The 26185-nt window shown below is 36.2% G+C and overlaps 2 protein-coding genes across 2 annotated transcripts in view; one reads left to right on the top strand and one right to left on the bottom strand.

The window, feature by feature from the left end:
• The first annotated feature begins 3824 nt into the window (after positions 1–3824).
• LOC130990731 (uncharacterized) lies at positions 3825–6575 on the top strand. The gene is made up of 6 exons (XM_057914960.1): positions 3825–3917; positions 5159–5325; positions 5414–5594; positions 5686–5808; positions 5897–6040; positions 6132–6575. The coding sequence occupies exons 1-6, from the start codon at positions 3825–3827 to the stop codon at positions 6492–6494; spliced, it is 1071 nt and encodes a 356-aa protein (XP_057770943.1). The 3' UTR covers positions 6495–6575.
• A 1486-nt stretch (positions 6576–8061) lies between these two features.
• The window catches only part of LOC130990730 (uncharacterized), a 30455-nt gene continuing 12331 nt past the window's right edge, over positions 8062–26185 (bottom strand). The window contains exons 2-4 of the mRNA XM_057914959.1: positions 13951–14553; positions 11132–13648; positions 8062–8226 (exon numbers count right to left, since the gene is read on the bottom strand). Coding sequence (XP_057770942.1) covers positions 8062–8226; positions 11132–13648; positions 13951–14553 — 3285 coding nt within the window. The remainder of the gene's footprint in view (positions 8227–11131; positions 13649–13950; positions 14554–26185) is intronic.

Genomic DNA, 26185 nt, shown 5'->3' with positions numbered 1-26185 from the left:
TGAAGGGCACCAAGAAAAACGTATGTTCAGTTTCAGTCCCAATCTAGAGAGAGAGAGAGAGGACACATCATTTGCATGCCTGGTTTAGCTACGGAGTAATTAATACTACTACTGTATTATACAGGATTGGGGGTTTCATAACCTACCAAATATACGAAATTACTTCATTAATTTCTATTCGTAGATTGGAGCAAATTAGTAATTCAACTCATCAATCTGGACCCATATATATAATCTGGACCATCGGCTGTGCAAAGCATCTCACTTCTCAATCTAGATCATTCATTTCTCTAAGGTTTTCGCTGGTTAATTAATATTCTATACATACAAAACTATTATTAAAATCATTTTTTAAATATATATACGATAATGCATCATGTGATAACGAGTTTTATTTATTACAAAAATGCATTTTTTTATGACAATCGTAAATCATATAAAAATCAATAGCTTAGATTGAATTTTATATACCTCGCGACACAAGATTTCTGCTGATATGTAGCTTACCATATATTTGTACCAACCGTCGCTCACATTTAGTTCACATCAACATGTATAATATTTATTCTAGTACTTAAGATATTGTTATTGAGATTATTAAATTTTGAAATTTATAAATTTGATGATTCTAACAACAATATTCTTTCAAAGTGTAAGAATAAAAAACTAATAATACTAAAAAATATGCTGACGTGGACTAAATATTATTATATTACTAATAACAGACACGTTATGCTTGCCCACGGTGGGCATGTGATCGTTTCTGTTACTAGTAATGCTCATTATATATAGAAGCCTTGAAGCCCCATCTCCAAGAATGAAAACTGACTTTTCGAAATTTTGAACTCAAAATATATAGTAAAATATAGCTTACACTTTCGATTTATTGTGCATATGCCCATGTAAAAGAAGCATAAAGAAGCATGACATTTTGGATTTCCCCTGAAAGTGTTCATCCCGTGAAGTTGACCTATTTGTTGATGTTAATCTTTTATGGCGACGTTTTTTCTTTATGGGTTGAGACTGATTGTAAAGGCCAATGCATTAGGAAACTCACCCATAGCGGAGAATTGGGTCTGAGCGGTTTGCGTTGTATCAGTTTGTTGTTGTACCTCAAAGTTTTAGCTTTGCGCACCTCCAGTGGTTGGTACATATCTTGTGAGACCTGGATGGGTTGGTGTTGTGAATGGAGAGTAGTGTCCCGCCCTAGCTTTTCTGACAACTGCTTGTAAACTGACTTTTGGTTAGGCTTGTGGGGGTTTTTCCTCGCTCTTCGGTGTTTCTGCGTGTTTGGGTTTGTTTGTGCTTTTCTGTGTTTTCTTCTGGCTTGCACTTCGGTGCTTTGTTGTTGCAGGTGGATGCTAGGTCCTGGTTGCTGCGCGGTACTTCACATGGACCTCTATGTGCGATGGTTCCTGCTCCGCTCATGTTTCTTCCGTTGGGTTGTTGGAGTCCTCTCATTTTCTAGGTTTTTTTCACTTTTTCTTTGTCTCTGGTTGGGTGAGCCGGGCCTCTTAGGGGTGATGGTTCGGCCGGAGCCTTTGAGGGGCCCTTCCCCGCTCACTGCCAGTTTGTTTGCTGTTTCTAGACGGACACTTTTTTTCCTCTTTTTTAAGAGGTTTTAACTAGGCTCAGCCCTCAGTTGCGCCTGTGCTCTCTTGGGTCTAGGTTCTTTATTTCTTTTTAATAAAATTTCTATTTCAGTCATGTAAAAGAAGCATGACTGTGTGTAAAAAAAATATTGATGTATATGTAGAAAAACGTGATTCATAATTTCTAGAGAAAAAAAAATCAATTATAACCATCCCTATATATAACAATAATTAATATACATTGACAATATATATAAGATAATATAGTTCATGTTTAAGATCAAAGGTTTCAGATTCAAGTCTATCGTCATATAATTTTTAAAATTATTAATTTATTAATTCATAAAAAAATGGTCAAGGTTCAAATTTTGAAAGAGTACTGATTTGGTTTGAAAGAAAAATCCTCTTTGTGAACCAAAAAAGTCGGGTAAATAAGAGAAGACAGAATAATCTCTAAGATTAATTTACTTTGAATTAGCAAGTTAAGTTAAATGAAAAATAAAATAAAAATCAAATACTCTGAAAAGTATTGTGTTTGACTAACTTTATCTATGTTTCAATGCTTCATATAATTCAATTTTGACATCTATTCTGCAACTCATGACTTTTATTGATGTTGCACCTTATCCTGGTAGCCATTATGTGAGCAGTACCCCAGAATTAAATATATTAAAAATAATTGACTATGTTATAGGCTACTATAATGTTGATTTAAAGCTTAGGCAGCATAATGTTTCCCCCGGAAGAGGATGGAAATAATTTTATTTTGCTTCTTTAATAGAAGTAGCTAATTAAGTAATTTGTTCTTCAAAAAAAAAAAAAATAGCTAATTTAGGCTGCAACTTATTGTTTTTCGAATTGACATTAATTTAACAACTAACAAGTTTATCTGCAATAATATAATATATTAGAAATAATTCTTGTGACTTAATTAGGGTTTCAATTTGCTTTTTGGTTTAGAAAGGTATTGATGTTTATTTGTTATAAATCATTGACAGTCCTTTGATCATAAAAAAATTGGGTAAATTTAGTCTAAAATCATAATAAATTTCCAAATTTTGGTTTTTCCCACAATCTTTCATTCTTATTTTAAAATACATAATAATTTTTTTTTTTGAAATTTTCCATGACGACAGATTCTTTGAAAAAATCGCTTCGGACATGCTGGGATAACCGGGTCAAGCCATTCAAAGTAATTGCAATTATCTTCCTATCACAAGAAAATCGAAAATCAAAATTACAAATAAGAAAAGTTAGGAATTACAGCTCTTATTCGACAACAATAATAGCATCGATATGGATTATCGAATGACTTCGACGTTTAGACATCAGCCCGATACCCATGCTTACAAATTTTATATGGATTCTCATTCCATGAATTTGAATTCTCCGATCATGAATTTGTTGAAGCCATGAAATATATTGTTGCAATTTCTCCTTCAATGGCGTAGGAAAGATTGAAATCTGTAAAAAAAATTGAGTTTCAAACCCCAGACTTAGATTTTCAAGATTTTAAATGAGTAGGTGCTAAAATGACGTCGTTTCTAGTCTCTTCCGTTAAATATGTCACCTCATCCAAGTTCGGCGCCACATCATTTAAAAGTTCACAGAAAAGTCACGCGATGGGAAATTCCAAAAAAAATGATTTATTATGTATTTTAAAACAAGAATGAAAGATTGTGGGAAAAACCAAAATTTAGAAATTCATTATGGTTTTAGACCAAATTTACCCTAAAAAATTTACGGTTGATTTATCACTTTATTGGATGAATGTTAAGTACTGAGTTCAAATCTCGTAGATAGCAAAAATTAAAATTCGGATATTTACATAGTGATTGTCCAAAGATTAAAGAATGGTTTACAATATATATAAAAGGATAAGGTCGAGATATGGTAGAACGCGTTCCTTAAATAGTATATAGATCCAAATTATGCATTCATCCAACAAGATGATGCATTCCGCGTAGATCTTGATGATCGAAAGGCTAAAAATAGTTTCTTATATATTTTATTTATTGGTTTTTTTTTGTGAGCCAACCCCTATATATATATATATATATATATGATTATAGGGTGAGGCTACAATGAAAACAACCCTTAGTGTATAAAATATGTATAAGATCCAGCCGTCCAAATTAAAAGCATCTACGGTCCAGATTTAAAATTCATCATTTTATTGATTCGTCTAGTTTGTTGTTCTGATTCGTAACTAAAATTGCGTGAAGGGCAAAAATGGCATTAAATCTTTGTTTGACTTTTCGTATGTCACAGAGTCTGTTCCGATCTTCACGCGGTGGATATGGAAAGATTTTCTATTCCATCTGGGTAATTATGATACTTGAGAATTTCGAACGAATGTGTACGAATTTAATGGGAAAAAAGCACCAATCATATTATTCCATAAAACAATACATTTAAGTTGTAAAATAAGTAAAATGTAATCAATTATATCTAGTGTGAATTACGAAGTTTTTGGTGAAGATTTGTATCTGATATTACTCTATCTTATTCATTATAACATATCATTTCAAATTTTAAGGAAACACTCTCTCATATTTTCCATCTGCAGACGCGACGAAATAGGGTTTGGAATCGGCAGCTGAATGGCGAGGACGAAGAATGCGACGGCGAAGACGAAGAATGCGACGGCAGAGCGAGGTTTGTAATTGTTTGGTTCTATTGTGGGATCGGTTATTTTTCCGTTCGAATGCGACGGCAGTGTGACGATCGACACTTTAAAAAATTTATTTTTGAAATATAATCGTCAATTTTTTTGGGTTAATATTTGGGCGAGGTTATTACGAACTATAGCAACAGGTATTACGAATTATTTTAAACGCATGTGAAATTATTAAATTTTGAAATTATGTCTGAATATAATGTAGTATACTGTTACGAATTGTTTTCTTTTGTTGTTGGTCTCCTGTTTTCTTTCTTGGTTCTTCTTCTTCCGGTTTTCTTGAGCCGAGCTTCTTAGGGGTGATGGTTAGGCCGGAACTCCTGAAGTTGTCTCTTCCCGCTCCTGAACCGAATGTGAGTCTTTCACGAGTACTCTTTTTCCTTCTAAGGTCTCTTCTTCTTAGAAGGTTTTAATGAGGCTCGGTCTTTTGTTTGCTCTCTTTTGCGCTTTCTTGGATGTTTTGTACTCTTTTACTTTTCCATTAATACAAGCCTTATTCTCATCATACTGTTACGAATTGTATGATTATATATCACGAATTATATGCCTGGAGATAAAATATAAAGATGTTACGAATTCTATACTTATATGGCAATAATTATATGGCTGGGTATAATATTTTGCGGAGGTACGAATTATATAATTAATGTAGCATACTGTTACGAATTATATGAATGTATGTCACGAATTATATGCCTGAATATAATGTATTACACTTGTTATATGTCACGGATTATGTACCTGAATATAATGTTTTATTATGATACGAATTCTATAATTATATGTCATGAATTATATACCTGAGTATAATATTTTACGATTTTACGAATTCCATTATTATATATCAAGAATTATATGTATGTATATTATATGCTTTATTTCTTAGGTTATTTCGGAGCCTGTGGGAACGCGATGCAGGGACAAGGGCCTTCTCAAGAAAACAAATTATAACTTGTCTCCGTTTATCGAGAGGAGTGTGAATACAACAAAACGACTGAATAAGAAAGAGAAGGCTCTCGCCCTTTTCGGTTTCTATAACCCTGCAGTGGATAAGTAAAAAAAATATATTTAGAAAATTTAGAATTCATTTATTTTGATGTTGTCTAAAGGTAATTGAATTGCATGTTGGTATTAATTTCAGCCTCGAGGTGATGTTCCGTTACGGTAACAAAATGCTTCAGAGAATGCATATTGCAACACTATGTAGAGACAATGTGGTAGGTCCTGAAGTCATTAATGCTTGGGGAATGTATTTGAATAGCAATGAGGAGTTCAAGGCAGATACATTGCCAACAAGATTCTTTGCTTCAGTCGAAATTTGCGTAAGATAGATTTATTGTTGAAATTTTTATCCAAATGCACGTGTCTCTTTTGTCTGTTGAAATTATTTCACATGTTATTTTTAATTTTAAGTCGGAATCGATTCTGCAGCCGCCAAGTAGTTGGACCTTCAAAAGACGCCGAGATATATTTGTTAGACTTCTATCAGATGAACTAACCACGCCGCAGCTGTTATTTGTAACAACCATAGATTTGGTATGGTTTAAATGTTGTGCATTGTTATTATATTTTTTGATCATGCGAATCGTATTACTAAAGTGTTGTCATGCATTACTCCTTGCAGTTCTTTTTCCCTGTTTTTAGAGTGATGAATTTTTTCCTGGTGTGCGTCGACCTAAAAAAAGAGAAGGTGTACGTCTTAGACAGCAGGAATGAGGCGCAAGTGCATTGCCGAACTGAAAAATATATGTCTGCAGTTGATGACGTGGTAAATAACAATGACGTCCACATGTCTTCAAGCTTTTGCGTGTTTTATGGTTTAATATTTTTTCATTTTTTGATGTTCATTTATCTAACAGAAGCAAATGCTTGGAGACTACTTTGGCTCTATGGGTCATGTGCACAAGAGCACCATTGTGAAACGCGCAAGGATAATGATACCACCGTTGAAATGGGGGGACTCAAATAACATAAATGACTCGGGCGTATATATGATGCGACACATGGAGACATTTATGGGTGAGTCCCCAGCCTTATGGGGTTGCTCCCTGGCACCGAAACTAAAGAAACAACTTAACCTCTTGCGTGTGAGGTATTGTGCAGCCCTTCTTGGTTGGGAAAAAAATAGTGTTAAAGATGCGATTGCAGTGGGAGCGAATGCGTACTATGACGAGGTCTTTAAAAACCCCGCTATAAATATTGATGCTACTTTGTTAGGTTGAAGCTTATTTAATGGTTTAGGGTTGGTTGATATTTTCTGGAACATTTTCTTTGATCTATACGTTAGACATTATTTTTGTAGAAAATATTATACCTTTATTATGACTTTCGTTGGGTTAATTCCATGTTTTATCAGTTTTCGTACACTTTATCTGAGTAAGAATTATACAAATGTTGGTTTTTAAATAATAAAATATAATTCTTACGGCAAAATTGTTGTGTTACAAAATTTTTATAAGTTTATTCTGAAATTGGTATGATAATTTCCTACAAATTCAAATTATTGATTTGTTTATGGAGGATTTATTCGCAATTATTCTTTCAACCAAATACAATAATAAGTAAATTGTTTTGGTATTAGTTGGATTTTTTTTTGGATTACGATATACTAAAGTCACTGATTAGAATCTCATTTTTTTTATGAATCACCGGAATTTCGAATTATGTTTTGTGGGGTTACGAATTATAGAGAATTGGTATGATAAATTTTGCGTTATTATTCTTTAACGAATTACACTTTATCTGATTAATAAGTATACACATGTTGGTTTTTAATTAATAAAAATGATTCGTTCGAAAAAAATGGTGTGCTACGAATTTTTTATCATTTTATTCTGAAATTGGTATGATAATTTCCTACAAATTCAAGTTATTGTTTTGTTTATGGAGGATTTTTTTGCAAATATTCGTTCAAGCAAATACAATAATAAGTAAATTGTTTTGGTATTAGTTGGATTTTTTTTTGGATTACTATATACTAAATTCACTGATTTGAATCTCAGTTTTTTTTATGAATCACCGGATTTTCGAATTATGTTTCGTGGGGTTACGAATTATAGAGAATTGGTATGATAAATTTAGCGTTATTATTCTTTTAGGAATTACACTTTATCTGATTAATAATTATACACATGTTGGTTTTTAATTAATAAAAATGATTCGGTCGAAAAAAATGGTGTGCTACGAATTTTTTATCATTTTATTCTGAAATTGGTATGATAGTTTCATGCCAATTCAAATTGTTGTTGTCGAGAACGGTGGATTTTCTCGCAATTATTCTTTCACCCAAATACAATATCATCTTTCACATGGAAAAATGAGTTAATGAGATGAAATTGTTTTTAAAATAAATTGATTTGGTGTTTTTAAAAAATGAGTTAATGAGATGAAACTATGTTTTTTTGTGGATCACCGAGATTACGAATTATGTTTAATGAGGTTACGAATTAATGAGAATGGCTATGATATGAGTAATAGAATTAAGATTGTAGTTGTTAGTTGTGCGGGATTATGGCAAATGTTCATGCAAAAAAAAACATATACTATATTATAACAATACACTTACATTCACGCAATGCATATAAACATACCAAACAAATTAATCATAGTAACGTCTAATTATTAAGTAATATTATAAAATGAATAGTTCACAAAACCACAAAATTAATGGTGAAAGATTCAAAACGTGTTAGTCATATCCCATGACTTTGAAATACCAAATAAATAGTAACAAACTTCAAAGTCTATGACAAAGTTAGAAATTGAAATCGTTTCTTTGTCCTATAACAATCAGTCCTCTTCACTATCTTCTTCAACAACCTTGCCACAATTGCGCGAATCATGTCGAGCACGACGACCACACTTTTTGCACAACCTCTTGGGTTTCTTTGCTTTCTCGGCCTCTATCTCAAATCTAGACTTCAACCTCTTACCACTGCCCTTCTTGCTCTGAATCTGAAATAATAATTAATCAAACTGATATCAAAGTAATATAATGATGCAATCTGTTGTGTTACACTAATGTGTTACGTAACTAATAAGATTCGTAACAAATTCGTATGATTCATATGCAATCGAAACCAGTTTATTGAAATACATAAACAGACTATTAAATTCGCCGCAAAACAGACTATTGAAATACAATTGAAACATGATCACACTTCATACGTAAAATACTTCCAGACGCAAATAATTCGTAACAAATTAAAAGAAAAATCGTGCAAAATACTACTGAACATAACCCAGAAGCAATTCGTAACAAATTATGTTTCATACTCGAAATAATAACAAAAAAATCGTAACAGAATGCTAAAAATAATAAAGAACACACATACCTGGATTATCCATGAATTAGTTTGAAGAAGTAGAGTGAAAAACCCAGAATTTTGGCGTGTGTGTTCTTTCTTTTGAGAATGCGTTAAAATTTAGGTTAGAATCGTGTGTTGAATATATGGCATCAAATAAAGATTTGATAGTTGGAAATAAAGATTTGATGTGAAAAAAAAAAGATTTGATATGTACTTAGCGTAAATAATTACTGACATGATGCTTATTAGCGTGAATAATTACAGAAGTTAAAAGTTGAATTACATCATTAACCTTTTAGAAAATATGCGTGTATATTAAAGATTAGATTAGGCTAATTTTAAGCCATTAGATCAATCAAGATCTAATGGACAAGATTCATCCATATTTTATACACTTAAAAGTGTTTTTATTATAGCCCTCCCCTATGATTATATATATTAGCGAGGTCACGTTTGAGTTGTCACTATATCTAATTAATGTGGTACTACGTACGAAATATTTCTCCAACTAATATATTACCAAACATTTATCTATAGTTGACTACATTGTCCACTTTTTACATATTCTTCTTCTTCATTTCTATATCATCATGCTATTACAATCTACTTTTCAATGGGACGGGAGGAATGCCATTCGTATATAAATAGAAGAAACACATTGCCATTATATAGTTATATAGTCATGTTTTGATTTTGAAGTATATATAAATAAATTTTACACAGATGATTCAGTTGGTCACATGCTTTCTCTCTAACTAATAGATTGAGGGTTCATTTTATATATCTTCTAATGTATAAATGTATAAGAAAATGAACAAATTTTACACAAATTGTAGCAGTTAACCTTCATATATATAAGAAAAGACATGATGATGAGAATAAGGCTTGTATTAATGGAAAAGAAAAAGAGTACAAAATATCCAAGAAAGCGCAAAAGAGAGCAAACAAAAGACCGAGCCTCATTAAAACCTTCTAAGAAGAAGAGACCTTAGAAGGAAAAAGAGTACTCGTGAAAGACTCACATTCGGTTCAGGAGCGGGAAGAGACAACTTCAGGAGTTCCGGCCTAACCATCACCCCTAAGAAGCTCGGCTCAAGAAAACCGGAAGAAGAAGAACCAAGAAAGAAAACAGGAGACCAACAACAAAAGAAAACAACCCAACCAAAGCCTAAGGGAACCAACGAAACTGCTTATATAACCATACGGATATGACTATGCGTCGACATATCCCTTGCAACCGCAATCCTAATCTCCTCAATCGCAAAAGGCCACCAGCCTTCCTGTCGATCATCATTGGCCATAATATCTGCCGGTTGATTACCCTCACGGTAAATATGTGAGACCATCAAAGAAAAATCCCGAAGCAGGCGCAGAGTATGCTGCCAAAACGCCCTAAATCTCCAAGGAACATCACTCGAGCGAGAATACAAAAGGTGAACCACATACATAGAGTCAGCCTCAACCCACAGATGCCGCCAGCCTCGGGTATGAGCAATGTGAATAGCATAGATCACAGCCAACAATTCCGCCTCGAAAGCAAAGCCGTTGCCGCCTTTAAAATGAAAACAACCTCGGACATGAGACCACTTGTCTCGAAAAACCCCACCCGCAGCAATAACTCCAGGAGCTCCCGCCGCCGAGCCATCTGTATTAACTTTAATCCATTGACCAACGGGAGGCCACCAGTGAACCTCCACCATACAGGGGGGAGGAGCAGCACGGCTCCTCACCCCAATCGCACGAGTGATCGAATAGTCAGCCCAAGAATTAGAAATATTACCCAACTTCCGGAAAACCCCATCAATCTCCATAAAGTAAGCCTTGACAAAGGCCAAAACCGCACGTCTATCAAAGCACAAATCCTCAAAAATAAGCGCATTGCGTCCCGACCAGATACGCCACATCAGAGTGATAATTCCCGCCTTCCAAAAGGAACCAATTTGGGAACTCCAAGAGAGATTCCAAGCCAGAACTAAGAAGGAATGAATATCCATGCACCCCAAGAGATTCTCTTTACCAAACCAACCTAAAAAATCAGTCCAAATAGGGCGAACACACGAGCACTCCCAAAGCACATGCGAAATCGTCTCACTATCTTGGAGACACAAAGAACAAGCATTGGGCGCAATTAACCCTTGCCGGATCAGAACATCAATAGTAGGCAAGCGCCCATGGAGGACACGCCAACAGAGAATAGATCGCCTCATCGGAATAAAGTCCTCCCAGATCCATTTGCCCCAGCTAACAGCAGGAAAACGATGGCAAATATTAGAAAAAGCCAAAGAGGCCGAAACCTCACCCTTAACCGACTGTTTCCAATATCTCGTATCCCTCTGGCCGCCCATCAAAATACGCAGAATATCATCCACAATATCAGGAAAACGAGAAACAAAGGATGTCGTGAAATGCCAAACACCATCATAAAAATAATCACTAACCGAGAAGCTCAGAAAATCATGCATATATATCGGAATTTTAAGTTTATCCACAAGCTTGTACCCAAGCCAATCATCCCGCCAAAAGTAAGTATGCTCACCACGGTCAATACAAACATAAGAATCATCCACCAACTGATTGACTTCTTCTTTCATCCCAATCCAAACAGAAGAGTTCGACACCGAATCCTTTGCAACCCCAAAATTGTTTAGATATCTCGATCTCAGAATGGAATGCGCCCAAACAGTTCCCTGAATTAACTTCCAAGCCAGCTTCATCAAATAAGATTTGTTCATTAACGTAAAAGATCTAATGCCGAGGCCGCCTTCTTTCAAGGGGGAGCAGACTCTACCCCAACTAACAGCACAGCTGGGCCGTTTATCAATATTTCCCGACCAAACGAAATTACGACATTTCCTATCAAGGGAGTGCAGTAACGATTTTGGCCATTTGTAAACCATCATGGAGTGAACAATCGAACTCTGAATAACCGACTTGACTAAACAAAGCCTCCCAGCCATAGAAAGATGTCGACCTTTCCATCGAGCAAACTTCTGGACAATCCTATCATGAATTGCCTGAAAGAAAGAAGCTCTCGGACGCCCAACGAAAATCAGAACTCCCAAGTAATTGAAAGGAAGGTTCCCGGTAGTGAAACTGAGCTCACGATGAATAGCACTTTTCCTGTCATTGAGAACTCCCGAACCAAAGTAAATGCAAGACTTCTCCAGACTACACTGCTGACCCGAAAGAGAGTCATAGTACGAAAAGATCTGATGAATTTTTCTAGCATTCCGAACCGTAGCTTTACAAAAGATCATAACGTCATCCGCATAGAACAAGTGAGTAGGGAACTGAAAAGTTCGACTATAGCGCATAGGTTCTAGATGCCCAGAATCAACGCAGCTGCTAAAAAGCCGACTCAAGATATCCTCCGCAATTCCAAAGAGAATCGGAGAAAGGGGATCTCCCTGACGCACTCCGCGAGAACAAGCAAAATATCCCCGCAGCTGACCATTATAGAGAATAGAGAGCCTCGCCGAGCTGAAAATAATTGAAATCCAGTAAATGAATTTCTCATGATAGTGATTAGCTCGCAAAACTTGCAAGATAAAATCCCATCGAATAGTATCAAAGGCTTTCCGGATGTCAACTTTACAAGCCATATTACGTCCCCTGTCCGTGCGTTTCATACAGTTGAAACCTTCCGAGCTGAGCATGATGCAATCATGAATATTACGCCCGCTAATAAAGCCAAATTGATTGTCAGAAACATGAGACGCAGCCACCACGCCAAGACGAGAGGCAAGAATCTTCGAGATAATCTTGAATAAGAAATTCGAAAGGACAATCGGGCGAAGATCAGCAACAGTGTCGACTGAATCCTTCTTGGGAATCAAAATCATCGTACTGGAATTACACCCAGAAGGTAAATAAGAATGGCGAAAGAAATTCTGAACAGCCGCAATGACATCCGCTTTAATCACATCCCAGCAACTTTGAAAGAAGTTACCAGAGAAACCATCAGGGCCAGGAGCACTTGAAGCATCCATATTAAAAACCGTCGCCGCAATTTCACTCTCATCGGGTATACTCACCAACCGCGCATTCTGATCATCAGACACCCCCGACTGGAAAAGCGCATCAATCTCTAACTGATCTCCAGAAGGTCGACCATCATCAGCGAAAAGAGACGTAAAGTGGTCAATAATATGATTCTCAATAATAGTGGCATCATAAGTCTCTCTACCATCAATCTTGAGGCGAGTGAAAGGCGCATTCCGTTTCTTGAACTTGGTCAAACGGTGAAAAAACTCAGTATTCCTGTCTCCATCCCGAAGCCAGTTCGCACGGCTTTTTTGTTGAAGCAAACAGTTCTTATGTGTCAACGATACATTTAGCTTTGCCTGAAAACTAACCTCCTCATCAAAGAGATCGTTCGTATATCCAGAAGCAGAAATCTTCCCCTGAGTAGTCTCAAGCTGTTTCATGAGAGAAGAAATGGAGGAATCCACATTGCCAAAAACCTCTTTATTCCAAACCCCAATCTCCTTACGAAGCCTTTTCAATTTCAACATAACACATAAAATCGGGCAGCGTGTGCTGACAATCTCCCTCCAAGATGTCGCCACCAGCTCCTGAAAGGTCGGATGCAAGGTCCACATATTAAGAAAACGGAAAGGCCTCCGACCAGTAGGGTTTGTCAATTTGCATTGCAACACCAACGGAGAGTGATCCGAAGTGAGGCGAGGCAGGACAGCAGTAACCAACGACGACCAGAGATCAGCAAAACCCTGCGAAAACAAAGCACGATCTAAAACAGATTCCACATGGTGTGGTAAAAATCTACGTCCCGACCAAGTGAATCGAAGCCCCTCCGTAGGGGATTCAATAAAGCCAGAGTCATCAATAAAATCACAAAACTCCTCACAAGAACCTCTATGTGGCGAAGCTAAACTCAGACGCTCATGAGCACCTTTCACCGCATTAAAATCGCCCATGAAAACCATTTTTCCAGAAACGAAACGAAGAAGATCATGCCAGAGATCACGGCGGTCATTTTGGTCATTCGAACCATGAACAAAAGCAATACGAAAATCATAACTATGCCACAGGCAGTCCACCACAACCACCTGATCAGAAGAGAACAAAACATTAGTAACAACAGAAGAGTGAACAAAAACCCAAATATTCGAACAGCGAGGAGACCGACAGTTTTGATGCACCGGGACAAGATTCAACGAATGCCAGTAACTCTGTCTAACTTTCCGAAACGCCCGTTTCGGTTCAAGAATGCCCAACACCACCGGGCTAAAAGAATTACAATGCTCCTTCAGCAGACGTTTGGATTCATCCGTTAAACCACGGACATTCCATGCAATAATATTCATCAGAATTAATTTATGTTAGCGGAGGCAGCTCCGCTTCTTTCAACCTCTTCCGCCCAGCTCTCTTTGGCGACGCTCTCCATGGCTAGAGCGCTGTCTCTATTACTTGTATCAATCACAAAAGTACGCGACGTATCCCCCGTGTTACGAAGTCTACTTTTAATGCTTGTGTCCGCTGGCCTGTTTGCTGTGTTCTCCGCTGCCCTAGCAGCTTGGTCCTGTTTGGATGGTCTTCCTCGTCGCTTAGCAGGAGCAACTGTTTCTGGCATGGGCGCTTTAGCTATCGCCAAAATCTGCTCAAGTCTTTGAGCTTTCAAGGCATTATTAACAGCAATATCATCCGTTGTGGAAACGTACTTCCCACTGCTGTCATAGTTCACTTCTTCATCCTCATCCGAAACCTCCTCCGAGATATGTCCATCATTGATCGCAGAAATGTTGACTGGCTGATCAAACACCGAGTTTTTACAAGGTTTTAGACACTCGGCCAACCTATCAGGGCCGTAGTGTTCAGCAGAATTGGAATCATCCAAAGATTTACCCCTAGAAAGAGGTACCCGCCGCTGCTGCTCCGGTTCTTCAAGCAAATCAGTGCCTTCGTTAGCCAACAGGGCAAAACTGTTGTTCGACGCCGAAACCGGCAAGCTTAACTGTTTATGGTGATCATTTTTCTGAAGTGAGTAACTGTAATGCCCCGCTCTTTTAAATACATATTAGATTAAATATGTGCATTAGTTATAAAATTTTTTTTAATTATTTATTGTGATTATTTTGTTCAGATAATATTATTTCAGCAAAAGTCTGTATAAGAGATACAGAGCTGCGATTTAATATTCAATCATGAATCAAACCAATAATTAAATTATTGGTTTAGCTACACATTGAAACTTTGCATTACCAGTTGATTGATTCAATAGTATTAGAAATTTTAGATTTATAATCGATTTCATAAATCGTGTTATTTAAATCGAATTGTTAGAATTATAATTTGAGATCATATGCATAATAATTTTATTATTTCGCGTTATATGTGTTAAGGTATTAAGTCGCGAATTAATTCCGACTTTCACGTATTAAATCTCAAGATTGAGGATTTAATTTATATAAATACGACGAGTATTTATTAAACAAGAATTGGAGAATTATTACAGGAACTAGGAGAAACTAGATCACGGCACTACACGTATTTCTCGATTTTGCATCCAACACAACAATTCCTACATGTTAGTCAAAAAGCAGCTCCCACAATTGTCAAAAAGTTGCGGCAAGCCATTCAACAATGGCAACATTTCTTTTCACACTGCAGCCACCTACCACCTCAATTCCCTATAAATAATCCTCGAAGCAGCATTTGTAAATACACCCAAAACCAAAGAAAAAAAAAAAGATTCATCTGCAATCTAGAGAAAGAGAGGAGCAGGTGAAGGGTTGGGAGAAAAGGTGAATAGTGAAGTACTGTTCAAGTGAATAGTGACAGTCGTCGCGAATAGTGAAATTCGTGAATAGTGAAAATTAGATAGTAATTTTCACGGGGAATAACGGGTTGTGAGTTGAGTGTTGTGAGTGTTGTAAACACTGTATATTTTCTCCCTTGTTAAATAGATCTGCAGCAGCTCCGGAGACGTAGGCATAATTGGCCGAACTCCGTTATCAAATTTGTGTCTTTATTTTGTCAAAAGATGCAAATTTCAACAATCAAATTTTCAAAAGTTGCAACTCCCGGTACCAAAAATTTCCACCACTTTGATTCTATTGTCTGCAGAAATTCCTCTATAAATTGAGGAGAGTTCTGCAGAAGGAAGAAGTGCAGCAAGAGGTGTGAGGCAAGAGAGAGTTTAGGAGAATTTTTAAAATTTCTTACTTGCAAGAGCTCAAGTGAGCTCCCTTCGCCAGGCTATTTCTTCGCCGACCGGCCACTAGGCTCTGAACCGAGAACGTGTACTCGTTCCTCCATCTTCAGGCTACCAAACCCAACAATCGAAAGGCCGAAGCCTTCTCTATATTTTCCTGACCAAAGGCCGCAATATCCTTCGGAGGCCAACGTCGAATTCCCGACTTAGCCACCGGCCAACTTACGGCTTTCGTTTCTCACTATCCTTACGACGAAAAAGGATTGAGAAAACACCGTTGTGTAGCCTGATCTACCTCGCACGAGGAAGACTAAGTCGTAGACCTTCGCGGCTAAACACCATCGCTGAACGACGACCAGAAAACCCCCGACGAACAACTTCCATTAGTGCTCACTTGGACAAGGGTAAGTTGACGCCCTTATTTCGATGCATTCCCGTTTCTATTATATTATGGGAAATTTCTGGGGTATAGATGGGAGTGTGGTGAATATTTGTACAAAGTTTCATGTTATTTGAACTTCGTTTACTACTCTTTTAAAATTTGAGAAGTCTACTGCCAGTATCTGCTGAAACTGTCGTGAGGCAGATGATTAGGTTAATTATTTCAGTAACCATATGTTGATATTTAGCTCTCAAATTTTTATTCTATGAAGATATATGTGTTAGCTATCTACATATAAAATTTGAGCTCATTCAGGTAACGTTTGCTATTTTTCAAAAAAATCTGGACTTTCAGTTGGCAGAAACTGCCGAATCTGGTAGGCGATGGGAAAATCGCTATATCTCTTAAACTACTTGGAGTTTTTCAACATACTTTTTTTTTTCAATTAAACTAGACTCAAAGAGGTTTCTATTGATATAAAATTCGACTCCATACGAGTTCGGAGTAAAAGCAGTTTATTAGTTGAAGTTGAATCTATACAGTTTTGTTGAGATGGAAATGATTCAAAATAATTCCTATTAAGGATTTTAAAGTTTTATTGTTGATAAAATATCACTTTTAGATTATAAATGAGCTATTGATGTGTATATATATATATTGGTGATTGGCATTATTAAATGGGGAAAAGGAAAACGTTTTATGTTTATAGAATTATTCTTTATTTATAATAGATAAATAAATGAATAATATAAAATGGAATTTCCTACATCCTCAAAGGTACATGAAATATTTTGATAAAGGAAGAACGATTGTATATGAGTTAGATATAGTCGTTTAAGGAAATATGGGTAGTTAGAGAAATGAGTGAATAGTGATTCACTGCATTTGTTGTTATCTTTTCTATTATTCACTCGAACACATGTTTTCGTGTTATCAAAGGTTCAAATAAACAAAAGCGTCTGAGTAACCTATCGCGCTAAGGAAAGAGAATCATTGTCTTAAGTAGCAAAACACTGCAATCAGGTGGGCATTACTTTTACTATACGTATATAGAGATCCCCTACGTATCGTAGGCCTCTTATACGAATGAATGCATGAGATGATCTAACTGTTAATTTCAGTTTCATATATATCAAATGAGTTTAAATGTTACATTCAAGCAAGTTATTTCATGACAAAATCTTTGAGTTAAAGTTATTTCAAGTATTGTCTTACCATAAAATGTTTAAATTTTAGTATGATATCTATCTGCTTTGGCTTTGCCAATGATGCAATCGAATTCGGGTCCTGAGCAGTTGATAGCTATCCTGCCAGGACTAGTGTACACCAGTGACCGTGAGTCATCTAGCGGGTTGGCCGGTCAAGTGACCGTGAGAGGTGGCCACCTCTCCGGCACACAGTTCCAGATATGATAGATTACAAGAGAACTTAGACTGCAGTCGAACTTTAAGAATCACAAATGAATTTAGTAAGCTTGGGCCTTTTTAGCGAAAAACTCCCTTGCTGTACTATTTATGATGGCACGACAATTTACAGTTTTGAAGCATGTATTTTTATACCTAGGCATACGTGCCCACTGAGTGCTTTTGTACTCAGCCCTGCATATGTTTTCTAAATGTGCAGGTTGAGCTGATGTGATGATGGTGCTGCAATGAGCGGAGTCTCCAGGGTTGTTAATAAATAGTTAACCTGTCTAGAATATGTCTTCATACATATGTCTAGCTACTTTCCGCTGCAAGATGTTGTTGATGTTATAGTATGTTATGTCATACTTTGAGTCTTAAGAGAATGGTTTCATATGATGTATAACTTGATTAATGATATTAATTAAGTTTTATGCTGTCTTTCATAGACTATTTTCAATTGAGTATTCATGAATGAAAATGACGAGTTTTATTAAGATGAGTAAGTTTTACGGCGATAAATGACGCCCCTTTTCTTCCCCTTCTTCTTTAACCCCATCCCTAGTCGTAGATCACTCGGCTTAACTATCCTTAGTTAAGGCGGGCTGTGACAAAGTGGTATCAGAGCCAAGGAAAGCTCTGAATTATAAGTCTTGAGTTTAGTCTAGAATGAGTCACTAGACTAATAGTTATTAACAACCGTGAGCTCAGCGCACCATCACACCAGACTCAACGAGGTATGTAAAATTTCAAAGTTTATTTGACATTAAATTTTGAAGAGCATGATGTTGAGGTTATATGATGAGTTATGATGTTACACTTTGAAGGTGCATAGTTTGAGTTTGAGGATGACAACATGATTAATAATGAGTTATTATGTTGTAAGAGCATATGTTGACGTTACATGATGAATCATGAGAGCGTTTATATCATATGATGTTATATGATTGAGGATGCATAATTATGAGTTATGATGTGATGTATTTGAGATGTTTTGTGATGAGAATTGTTTGAGCAGTTGTGATAAGTCACGATGATTTAGATGAAGGAATCTAATGTCATTGTTAAGAGAGATTTTTTTTTTACTAAGTAGAAGGATGAAATGAGAACTTAGAGCTAAAGCTTGAGAGAATTAACAATTGCTTTAAGTACTTGTTGGTTTGAGTTATGAGTTTGAGTTATGAGCTTGAGTATAATAGCATGATTAATGATGAGTTATTAGCATGCTGCAATGAGATATTGTACGATATGTTGAGTTGTTTTGTGACGCGAGTTTTGCTCACGCAACCTTAATGGTACTTGAGGAGGTATCATGAGCCATAGTCTTTGGAGATGGCTTTGAGAGAGAATTGTTGAGTTGTCTTACTGAGTCACGAAGATTTAGATTAAGGGATCTAATATCATTGTTTAGAGAGATTCCCTACTGAGTAAAGATGGGACGAGATGAGAATTTAGATGTTTTGAGCTTGAGTTTTAAGATATCAGTACTACTTAGTAGGAGTTTTGCTAAGTTATGTTTTGTTTATTTCTGTTGCTGGAGCCAAGTAGAGTTAGTTCCTAGAGTCACCTTTAAGTTCTCCTTATAGGTTGGCCAGGACTGTTGGCACTGCACGAAAGTGGACTGTTGTGAGATCGATCTCAGGGAAGATCGGATACGAGGACGAGGCGTACAGTATGTGGTACAGAGATACCCTAGCAGATTTTCAAACACATGTTCATAGACTATGAAAGGATGAGAAAGAGCCAAGGAAGGCTAGGGTATGAAAGGATGAGAAGTAGCCGAGGAGGGCTAGAGTTGATGAGAATGAGAAGAGAAGCCGATGTAGGCTAGAGCTAAGGATGATCTTGAGAGTATGAGCAGTACACCCTTGTTTTTGATTAGTTTCAATTATATTGCGATGTATATAACTTACTTAGGAGATATTGATACTTGAGCTTTTGACATGCTGATAGATAAGCATGCGAATATAGTACCCTACTGATGTTAAATAGATGGATGTTCCTAGTGTGCTAAAGTAGCAAATAGATGAGTTAACCGGTAACAATTACCGTAGGAAGTCCAAACAGAGACATAGCACCATTAATGGTGTCGGTTTAGAAGGGACATTACGATAGATACTATGGTTTTTGTAGGGTTTATATAACCCCTTTATGTAAGTCCTCTAAAAAGAGGCATTCTACTGATGGATATATTAGGTTGATCAGAGTGGTCTTTTTGTTAGCATTTCGTGAGTGCTTATTGCCTTACAGATGAATGTTAAGGTGACCGTGAGGGTTTCCTTAAAATTGAGTTAGTAAATTGCACTTGAGTTTCGAGGATGCTTAGAGCGTTGGTCGAGTTGAGTTTTCCTTTTGTGATTTCAAAAATGCCTCAAAGATATCATCAAGAGTGTGATGTGAAGGATAGGCGGGATAATACTCCGCCACCACCACCGCAACATGAGAGGAGAGTCGAAAAATATTGAACTTTCGAAACAAGAGTCTAGAACATAGGACCCTGAGTTTAAGCTTTTAGCTTGCTGGTGTGAACTTAAGTTTTGTTATGTATAGTATGTTGAGGGTTTAGAAGACACAGAATTTTCAAGTTCGGGATAGTATATCCCGTGTGACTGGGGAGTGATTATGTTGGACCTGGCCAGTCCACATGATCCAAATCTCAGTAGACGTCTTTTGGGTTGAAAATCCATGTGTTTCAACTTTCGGTTGAAAAGCCAGATGGGTTCATACTCGAGGTCATTTTGTTCGACCTAGTAGTTAATCATTTCATACCCTCTGGTCATTCTTTTGATTCTCTTGAACAATTTCTACAACACCTTGCTTTGATGTTGTGTTGAGTTTGAGCCTTGCAACTCGTGAGTTGTCATAATAAGATCCCCTTGATTGATAAGACTAAGAAGTGTTAGTCTACTGACGTAGTATACTACCCAAATTATGGCTTCGTATAATTGTGTCTCATTGTAATTAGTTGAGATTAGTCTTTGTCCTATAAATGATATCGACCACTCATTATGATAGAAATTCAGAGTTCAAGCTAAGATCGTAATATAGTGTTCGAGTACGAGGACTTAAGTTAATTGGTCTACGATAGTTTTAAGTGATTCTTATTTTTATAGATCTAGATTGTATGATGTTATGTGTGAAGTATATGCCTTGAGATGTGAAAGTTCGATGGAGTTTAGTTTACCCAAAATTGGGAACTTTTGAGTCAATGGTTAAGATGATTAATAGATGATGAAGATGAGTCCATGAGATGTATATGATGGTGATTGATGGAGTAAATTGAGTATATGATGTCAATTGATGATTTTGATATGAGTTAGTTTAATAAAATTAGGGATATGTGTATCTATGCTCTAATTTGTAAATTGATGGGTTATATGTGAGATTAATTGGCTAAGATTGATAGATCTATGAATGGATTAAGGTATCATGTGTGTTTATTAAATTTCAAAGAGTTTACTTTAATAAAAATTAGGACTTTTTGCCTATGTGTTATTTAAGTGATTTTGGCTTAAGATATATGTATTTGAGCATGATATTAGTGTATAATTATGTTTGAGTAAATCTTTTGTTGGCTAAGAAAATTTTTGACTTAGTTTAGTTTGTATGAGTTTTTGAGTTTTCATATTTTGAGAAGTCGATGATTGATAAAATGAGGTCTAATTGCTTTATGACCATTATGTGAAAGTTTGTCATGTTTTATTAAGAGTTTTATGATGATACATGAAGTTTCATTAGAGTTTAGTTTACATGATAAAAAGGAATCTATATGTGTATAATGATTTATATGATAAATGAGATCATGTTTGAGTATTTGAGTAATTTTGAGCACGAAAATGAGAAGAGAATTTTAATGATGAGTTCGTTGAAATGTTTTACTTGAGATTTGAGGTTATGATGTAAGAAGAGAGTCAAGATTTAGTATGATGAGTATTATAATGTGCTTGAATGTTTTCAAGTGCTATATGTGTTTAAAATGAGCTTTGATTGGTTTTCTTTGAAGGGATGTTGAGTTGAGCATTTAAGAGTTTGAAATGAGATTTTGGTGAATTTCGTACGCCTACTGACCTACTGTGATCGACGGTTTTTAGATGTCTAATAGCTTTGATAATTTTATAACAAATCCCTACATAAGTCGTAAGCACACCGGTAAAATTTCAAGTCATTTGGACTTCGTTTACTATTTTTATAAAATACAAAACCTAAACTGCACATTACTACCGAGAATTTCAGAGAACAGGAGAAAGAGTCATTCATTTCAGTAGCTTCCTGTGTGATCTAGATTTCAAAATTTTTATGGTATTAACCTTATAGTGTTAGCTAGATATCCACCAAAGGTGAGCCCAGTTTGACAACGTTTACTATTTTTTTAAAAATCCAAGTTTTCGATTGCTCAAAATTGCCAAATATGGTAGACTGTAGTAAAACAGTCATATCTCCTACAATACTTGGAGTTTTTTACTCTACTTTTTTTTATATGAAACTAGACTCGAAGACCTTTCTTTTGGTATGAGTCTCGAGTCCAGGAGGTGTCGGAGTCAGAACAGGTTAGATTTTGAAGTTGAGTCATTATAAAAATAGAGCATGTTTTGATAATGTTTGATTGTGTTTTCTTATGGGCCTTAGGTGATTGTGTTGTCTATGTGTTTGAATGAGATTAGACGAGCCTTATATGAGAGACAAATCGAGACTTGGAACCATGATTTTCTTGAAACCTATCCTTGAACTTAAGGATTTGAGATGAGTGGAGAGTTTATATAGAGTTGAGTAAGGAGATAGAATATGAGATAGAGCATAAGTTTCCTTTCATGTCTCTGATTATCATAAGTTTTTGATGTCGAATCTAGAATAGTATCTCTAGACTTCTAAGAATGTCAGTAACCCTCAGCTCGCCGCCACACTGCCGCAACAAAGGTACGATAATAGTTTCAAAAATATACATATATGTATTTCAGATGTTATGAAAGTTTTTCAAGAAAATGTGCGCCTTATGTTTACGATGCTATGTGAATGCTTTTTGTCGTGTTTGGGACTACCCGAACCCATAACGACTCAATGAATGTATTTCGTGTTCGGGACAACCTGAGCCCTTAACGAATCAATGTATGTATGTATGTATGGTCGAGTTAGATTCCTTGAATCTTTCCGGCATAAGCAAAGTTTTCATGAAAGGGACATTAAATGTCCATATATGTTAAGGTTTCAAAAGAAACAGAAGTATGTATGTATGAATGAATGAGAAAGCTTTATGTTGTCGTTTTAGGCTAGCTGCCTATACGATTAGAATGATGGGTCCTCTTACAAACCGTTTGAGTACCACCCTAGAATGCTTTGAGAATGTTAATCGTGATAGCACCGCTTGATCGATTTAAGTAAAGACTGGTAAGATAGAAATGTTTAACATAGAGATGTTACAACATAGAGGCAATGCTTTAAGACTAAGGATTCACTTGAGCTATTTCAATAGCGGTGAAATTAAGTTTTTCACATAAGAACTTATGTTGCTTATGATTATGATGTTAGTCATGATAGCTTGGCTAGAACAACATAGAATGGACTTTCATGGTATCAGTAACTTATGATGAAGTACTTATTAGTAAGTGCTTTAAGTTAGAAGTTGACTTAAAGCTTTATAAGAGATAAGAAGTTGACATGATTGGGGGCGAAGCTCCCATTTGACTGAGTGATTCATCGTGCTGGGTCTGGTCAGCCCATATAACTAAGATCTCGGTGATTGTCAATTAGGATTTTGACCTTGAGTAGGGCGTCATCCCAATGTATAGACTCACACTATGTAGTTGTCACAATAAGATCTTATTTTACCACGATAAGCACAGTAATGACTAGAATGACTTAGTTTGCTGTCAGTTCTCGAAGTACTAGAAGGTGATATTCTCACAGTTAGAAAGATACACTAAGCATCAACCTATCTTTTGACCGATAGTCGGTAGAAACAAAGCAACTTCTGGAATCCCAAGTGGAGAACCAGGGCAGATAACTAGTATGATAGAGTTTTCAACAAAATATCAGGACGTGCTCCAAATATGGTGGACACTTATAAGAAACGCGTGAAGGAGTTCGCAAACGAATGGCGTCATGAGATATTCAATTCCCCTACCAAGCCAAAGAAATATTACGTAGGAGCAACCAACGAGCAAGACTCTCACCATCGAATCACTGCTACCAAGGGAGAATGGGAAGACTCCGACACAATCTGGATATACACCACCTCAAGATGTGATGAAGGAAAGAAAATGGAATGAAGAAAACAACAGAAAATTCGAGCATAGAAAAAGAACTTTAGAATAAGACTTAAGATCCAACCCAACCTCAAAGCCAACAACCTCACACTAGAAGGGTGATTGTTTCGGCTAAAGTGTCAAAAGCTCCATCAATAGGAAGCAAGTATTTGTTTTAAACTTCAGAGAACTTGAGCACTATGTCTCATTAGCCCCAAAGTTGAATTACTTGACTTATGACTTAGAACTCGTTGTGGTTGTGCACGTGTTGGAAATTTGGAGATACTATCTCTACGGAGTTAAGTGTGAGGTCCTTATAGCTGACAAGAATTTGAAGTGTTTTTTTTTTAGCAAAGAGATTTCAATGTAAGACAACAGAGACGATTCGAATTAGTGAAGAATTATGATGGTACTATCAATTGGAAATTAAGATAAGATGTTTCACCACTAAATATAAAGTACTGATTGATAATTGCCTTATTCGGTTTAGTAATTGTTCAACATCCGGAGACAATATCAAGCTGTGTAGTTGCATCAATAGTTAAGTGTGAATTGCAAGAAAGGATTATGAAAGCACGAAATGAAAATGGATATTGGTGAGAAAATGTGTCTCGCCTCAAGAATAAGAAAAACGAAAGGATTCACGAAAGTCAGGAATAGTGCACTAATGGTTAGTGGAGGATTGTGGATGTATACACTGAATATTACGTCTCGCAGTTAAGAAAGTATGTGATTAAGAAAGATGAGATAGTCCAAGCTCAAGGCTTAAGTTATGGAGAGAAATCAGTTTAGTGACTAGATTGCAAGGTTTAAGTGTTACGAGGCAATAATATTGTTCTCGTCATATAGAGGAACCATCACAGGATGGAAAAGGCTACAAAAGAGATGAATGAAACGAATGACTAGTATCACAAGCTAGAATACCAAGTATGCAAATTTCGGGACGAAATTTATTTTAAGGGGGGTAGTATGTAATGCCCCGCTCTTTTAAATACATATTAGATTAAATATGTGCATTAGTTATAAATTTTTTTTTAATTATTTATTGTGATTATTTTGTTCAGATAATATTATTTCAGCAAAAGTCTGTATAAGAGATACAGAGCTGCGATTTAATATTCAATCATGAATCAAACCAATAATTAAATTATTGGTTTAGCTACACATTGAAACTTTGCATTACCAGTTGATTGATTCAATAGTATTAGAAATTTTAGATTTATAATCGATTTCATAAATCGTGTTATTTAAATCGAATTGTTAGAATTATAATTTGAGATCATATGCATAATAATTTTATTATTTCGCGTTATATGTGTTAAGGTATTAAGTCGCGAATTAATTCCGACTTTCACGTATTAAATCTCAAGATTGAGGATTTAATTTATATAAATACGACGAGTATTTATTAAACAAGAATTGGAGAATTATTACAGGAACTAGGAGAAACTAGATCACGGCACTACACGTATTTCTCGATTTTTCATCCAACACAACAATTCCTACATGTTAGTCAAAAAGCAGCTCCCACAATTGTCAAAAAGTTGCGGCAAGCCATTCAACAATGGCAACATTTCTTTTCACACTGCAGCCACCTACCACCTCAATTCCCTATAAATAATCCTCGAAGCAGCATTTGTAAATACACCCAAAACCAAAGAAAAAAAAAGATTCATCTGCAATCTAGAGAAAGAGAGGAGAAGGTGAAGGGTTGGGAGAAAAGGTGAATAGTGAAGTACTGTTCAAGTGAATAGTGACAGTCGTCGCGAATAGTGAAATTCGTGAATAGTGAAAATTAGATAGTAATTTTCACGGGGAATAACGGGTTGTGAGTTGAGTGTTGTGAGTGTTGTAAACACTGTATATTTTTCTCCCTTGTTAAATAGATCTGCAGCAGCTCCGGAGACGTAGGCATAATTGGCCGAACTCCGTTATCAAATTTGTGTCTTTATTTTGTCAAAAGATGCAAATTTCAACAATCAAATTTTCAAAAGTTGCAACTCCCGGTACCAAAAATTTCCACCACTTTGATTCTGTTGTCTGCAGAAATTCCTCTATAAATTGAGGAGAGTTCTGCAGAAGGAAGAAGTGCAGCAAGAGGTGTGAGGCAAGAGAGAGTTTAGGAGAATTTTTAAAATTTCTTACTTGCAAGAGCTCAAGTGAGCTCCCTTCGCCAGGCTATTTCTTCGCCGACCGGCCACTAGGCTCTGAACCGAGAACGTGTACTCGTTCCTCCATCTTCAGGCTACCAAACCCAACAATCGAAAGGCCGAAGCCTTCTCTATATTTTCCTGACCAAAGGCCGCAATATCCTTCGGAGGCCAACGTCGAATTCCCGACTTAGCCACCGGCCAACTTACGGCTTTCGTTTCTCACTATCCTTACGACGAAAAAGGATTGAGAAAACA

Source organism: Salvia miltiorrhiza, chromosome 6, assembly GCF_028751815.1.
Source record: "Salvia miltiorrhiza cultivar Shanhuang (shh) chromosome 6, IMPLAD_Smil_shh, whole genome shotgun sequence".
NCBI lineage: Eukaryota > Viridiplantae > Streptophyta > Magnoliopsida > Lamiales > Lamiaceae > Salvia > Salvia miltiorrhiza.
This window is presented reverse-complemented; position numbering and strand designations above follow the sequence as displayed.

Bases quoted from the DNA above. Each gene is read 5' to 3' on its own strand.
- LOC130990731 (XM_057914960.1), top strand. From the start codon at position 3,825: ATGGCATTAAATCTTTGTTTGACTTTTCGTATGTCACAGAGTCTGTTC. The intron at 5,809-5,896 runs GTATGGTTTAAA...TACTCCTTGCAG, and splicing joins TTGTAACAACCATAGATTTG to TTCTTTTTCCCTGTTTTTAG. The intron at 6,041-6,131 runs GTAAATAACAAT...TTTATCTAACAG, and splicing joins TGTCTGCAGTTGATGACGTG to AAGCAAATGCTTGGAGACTA.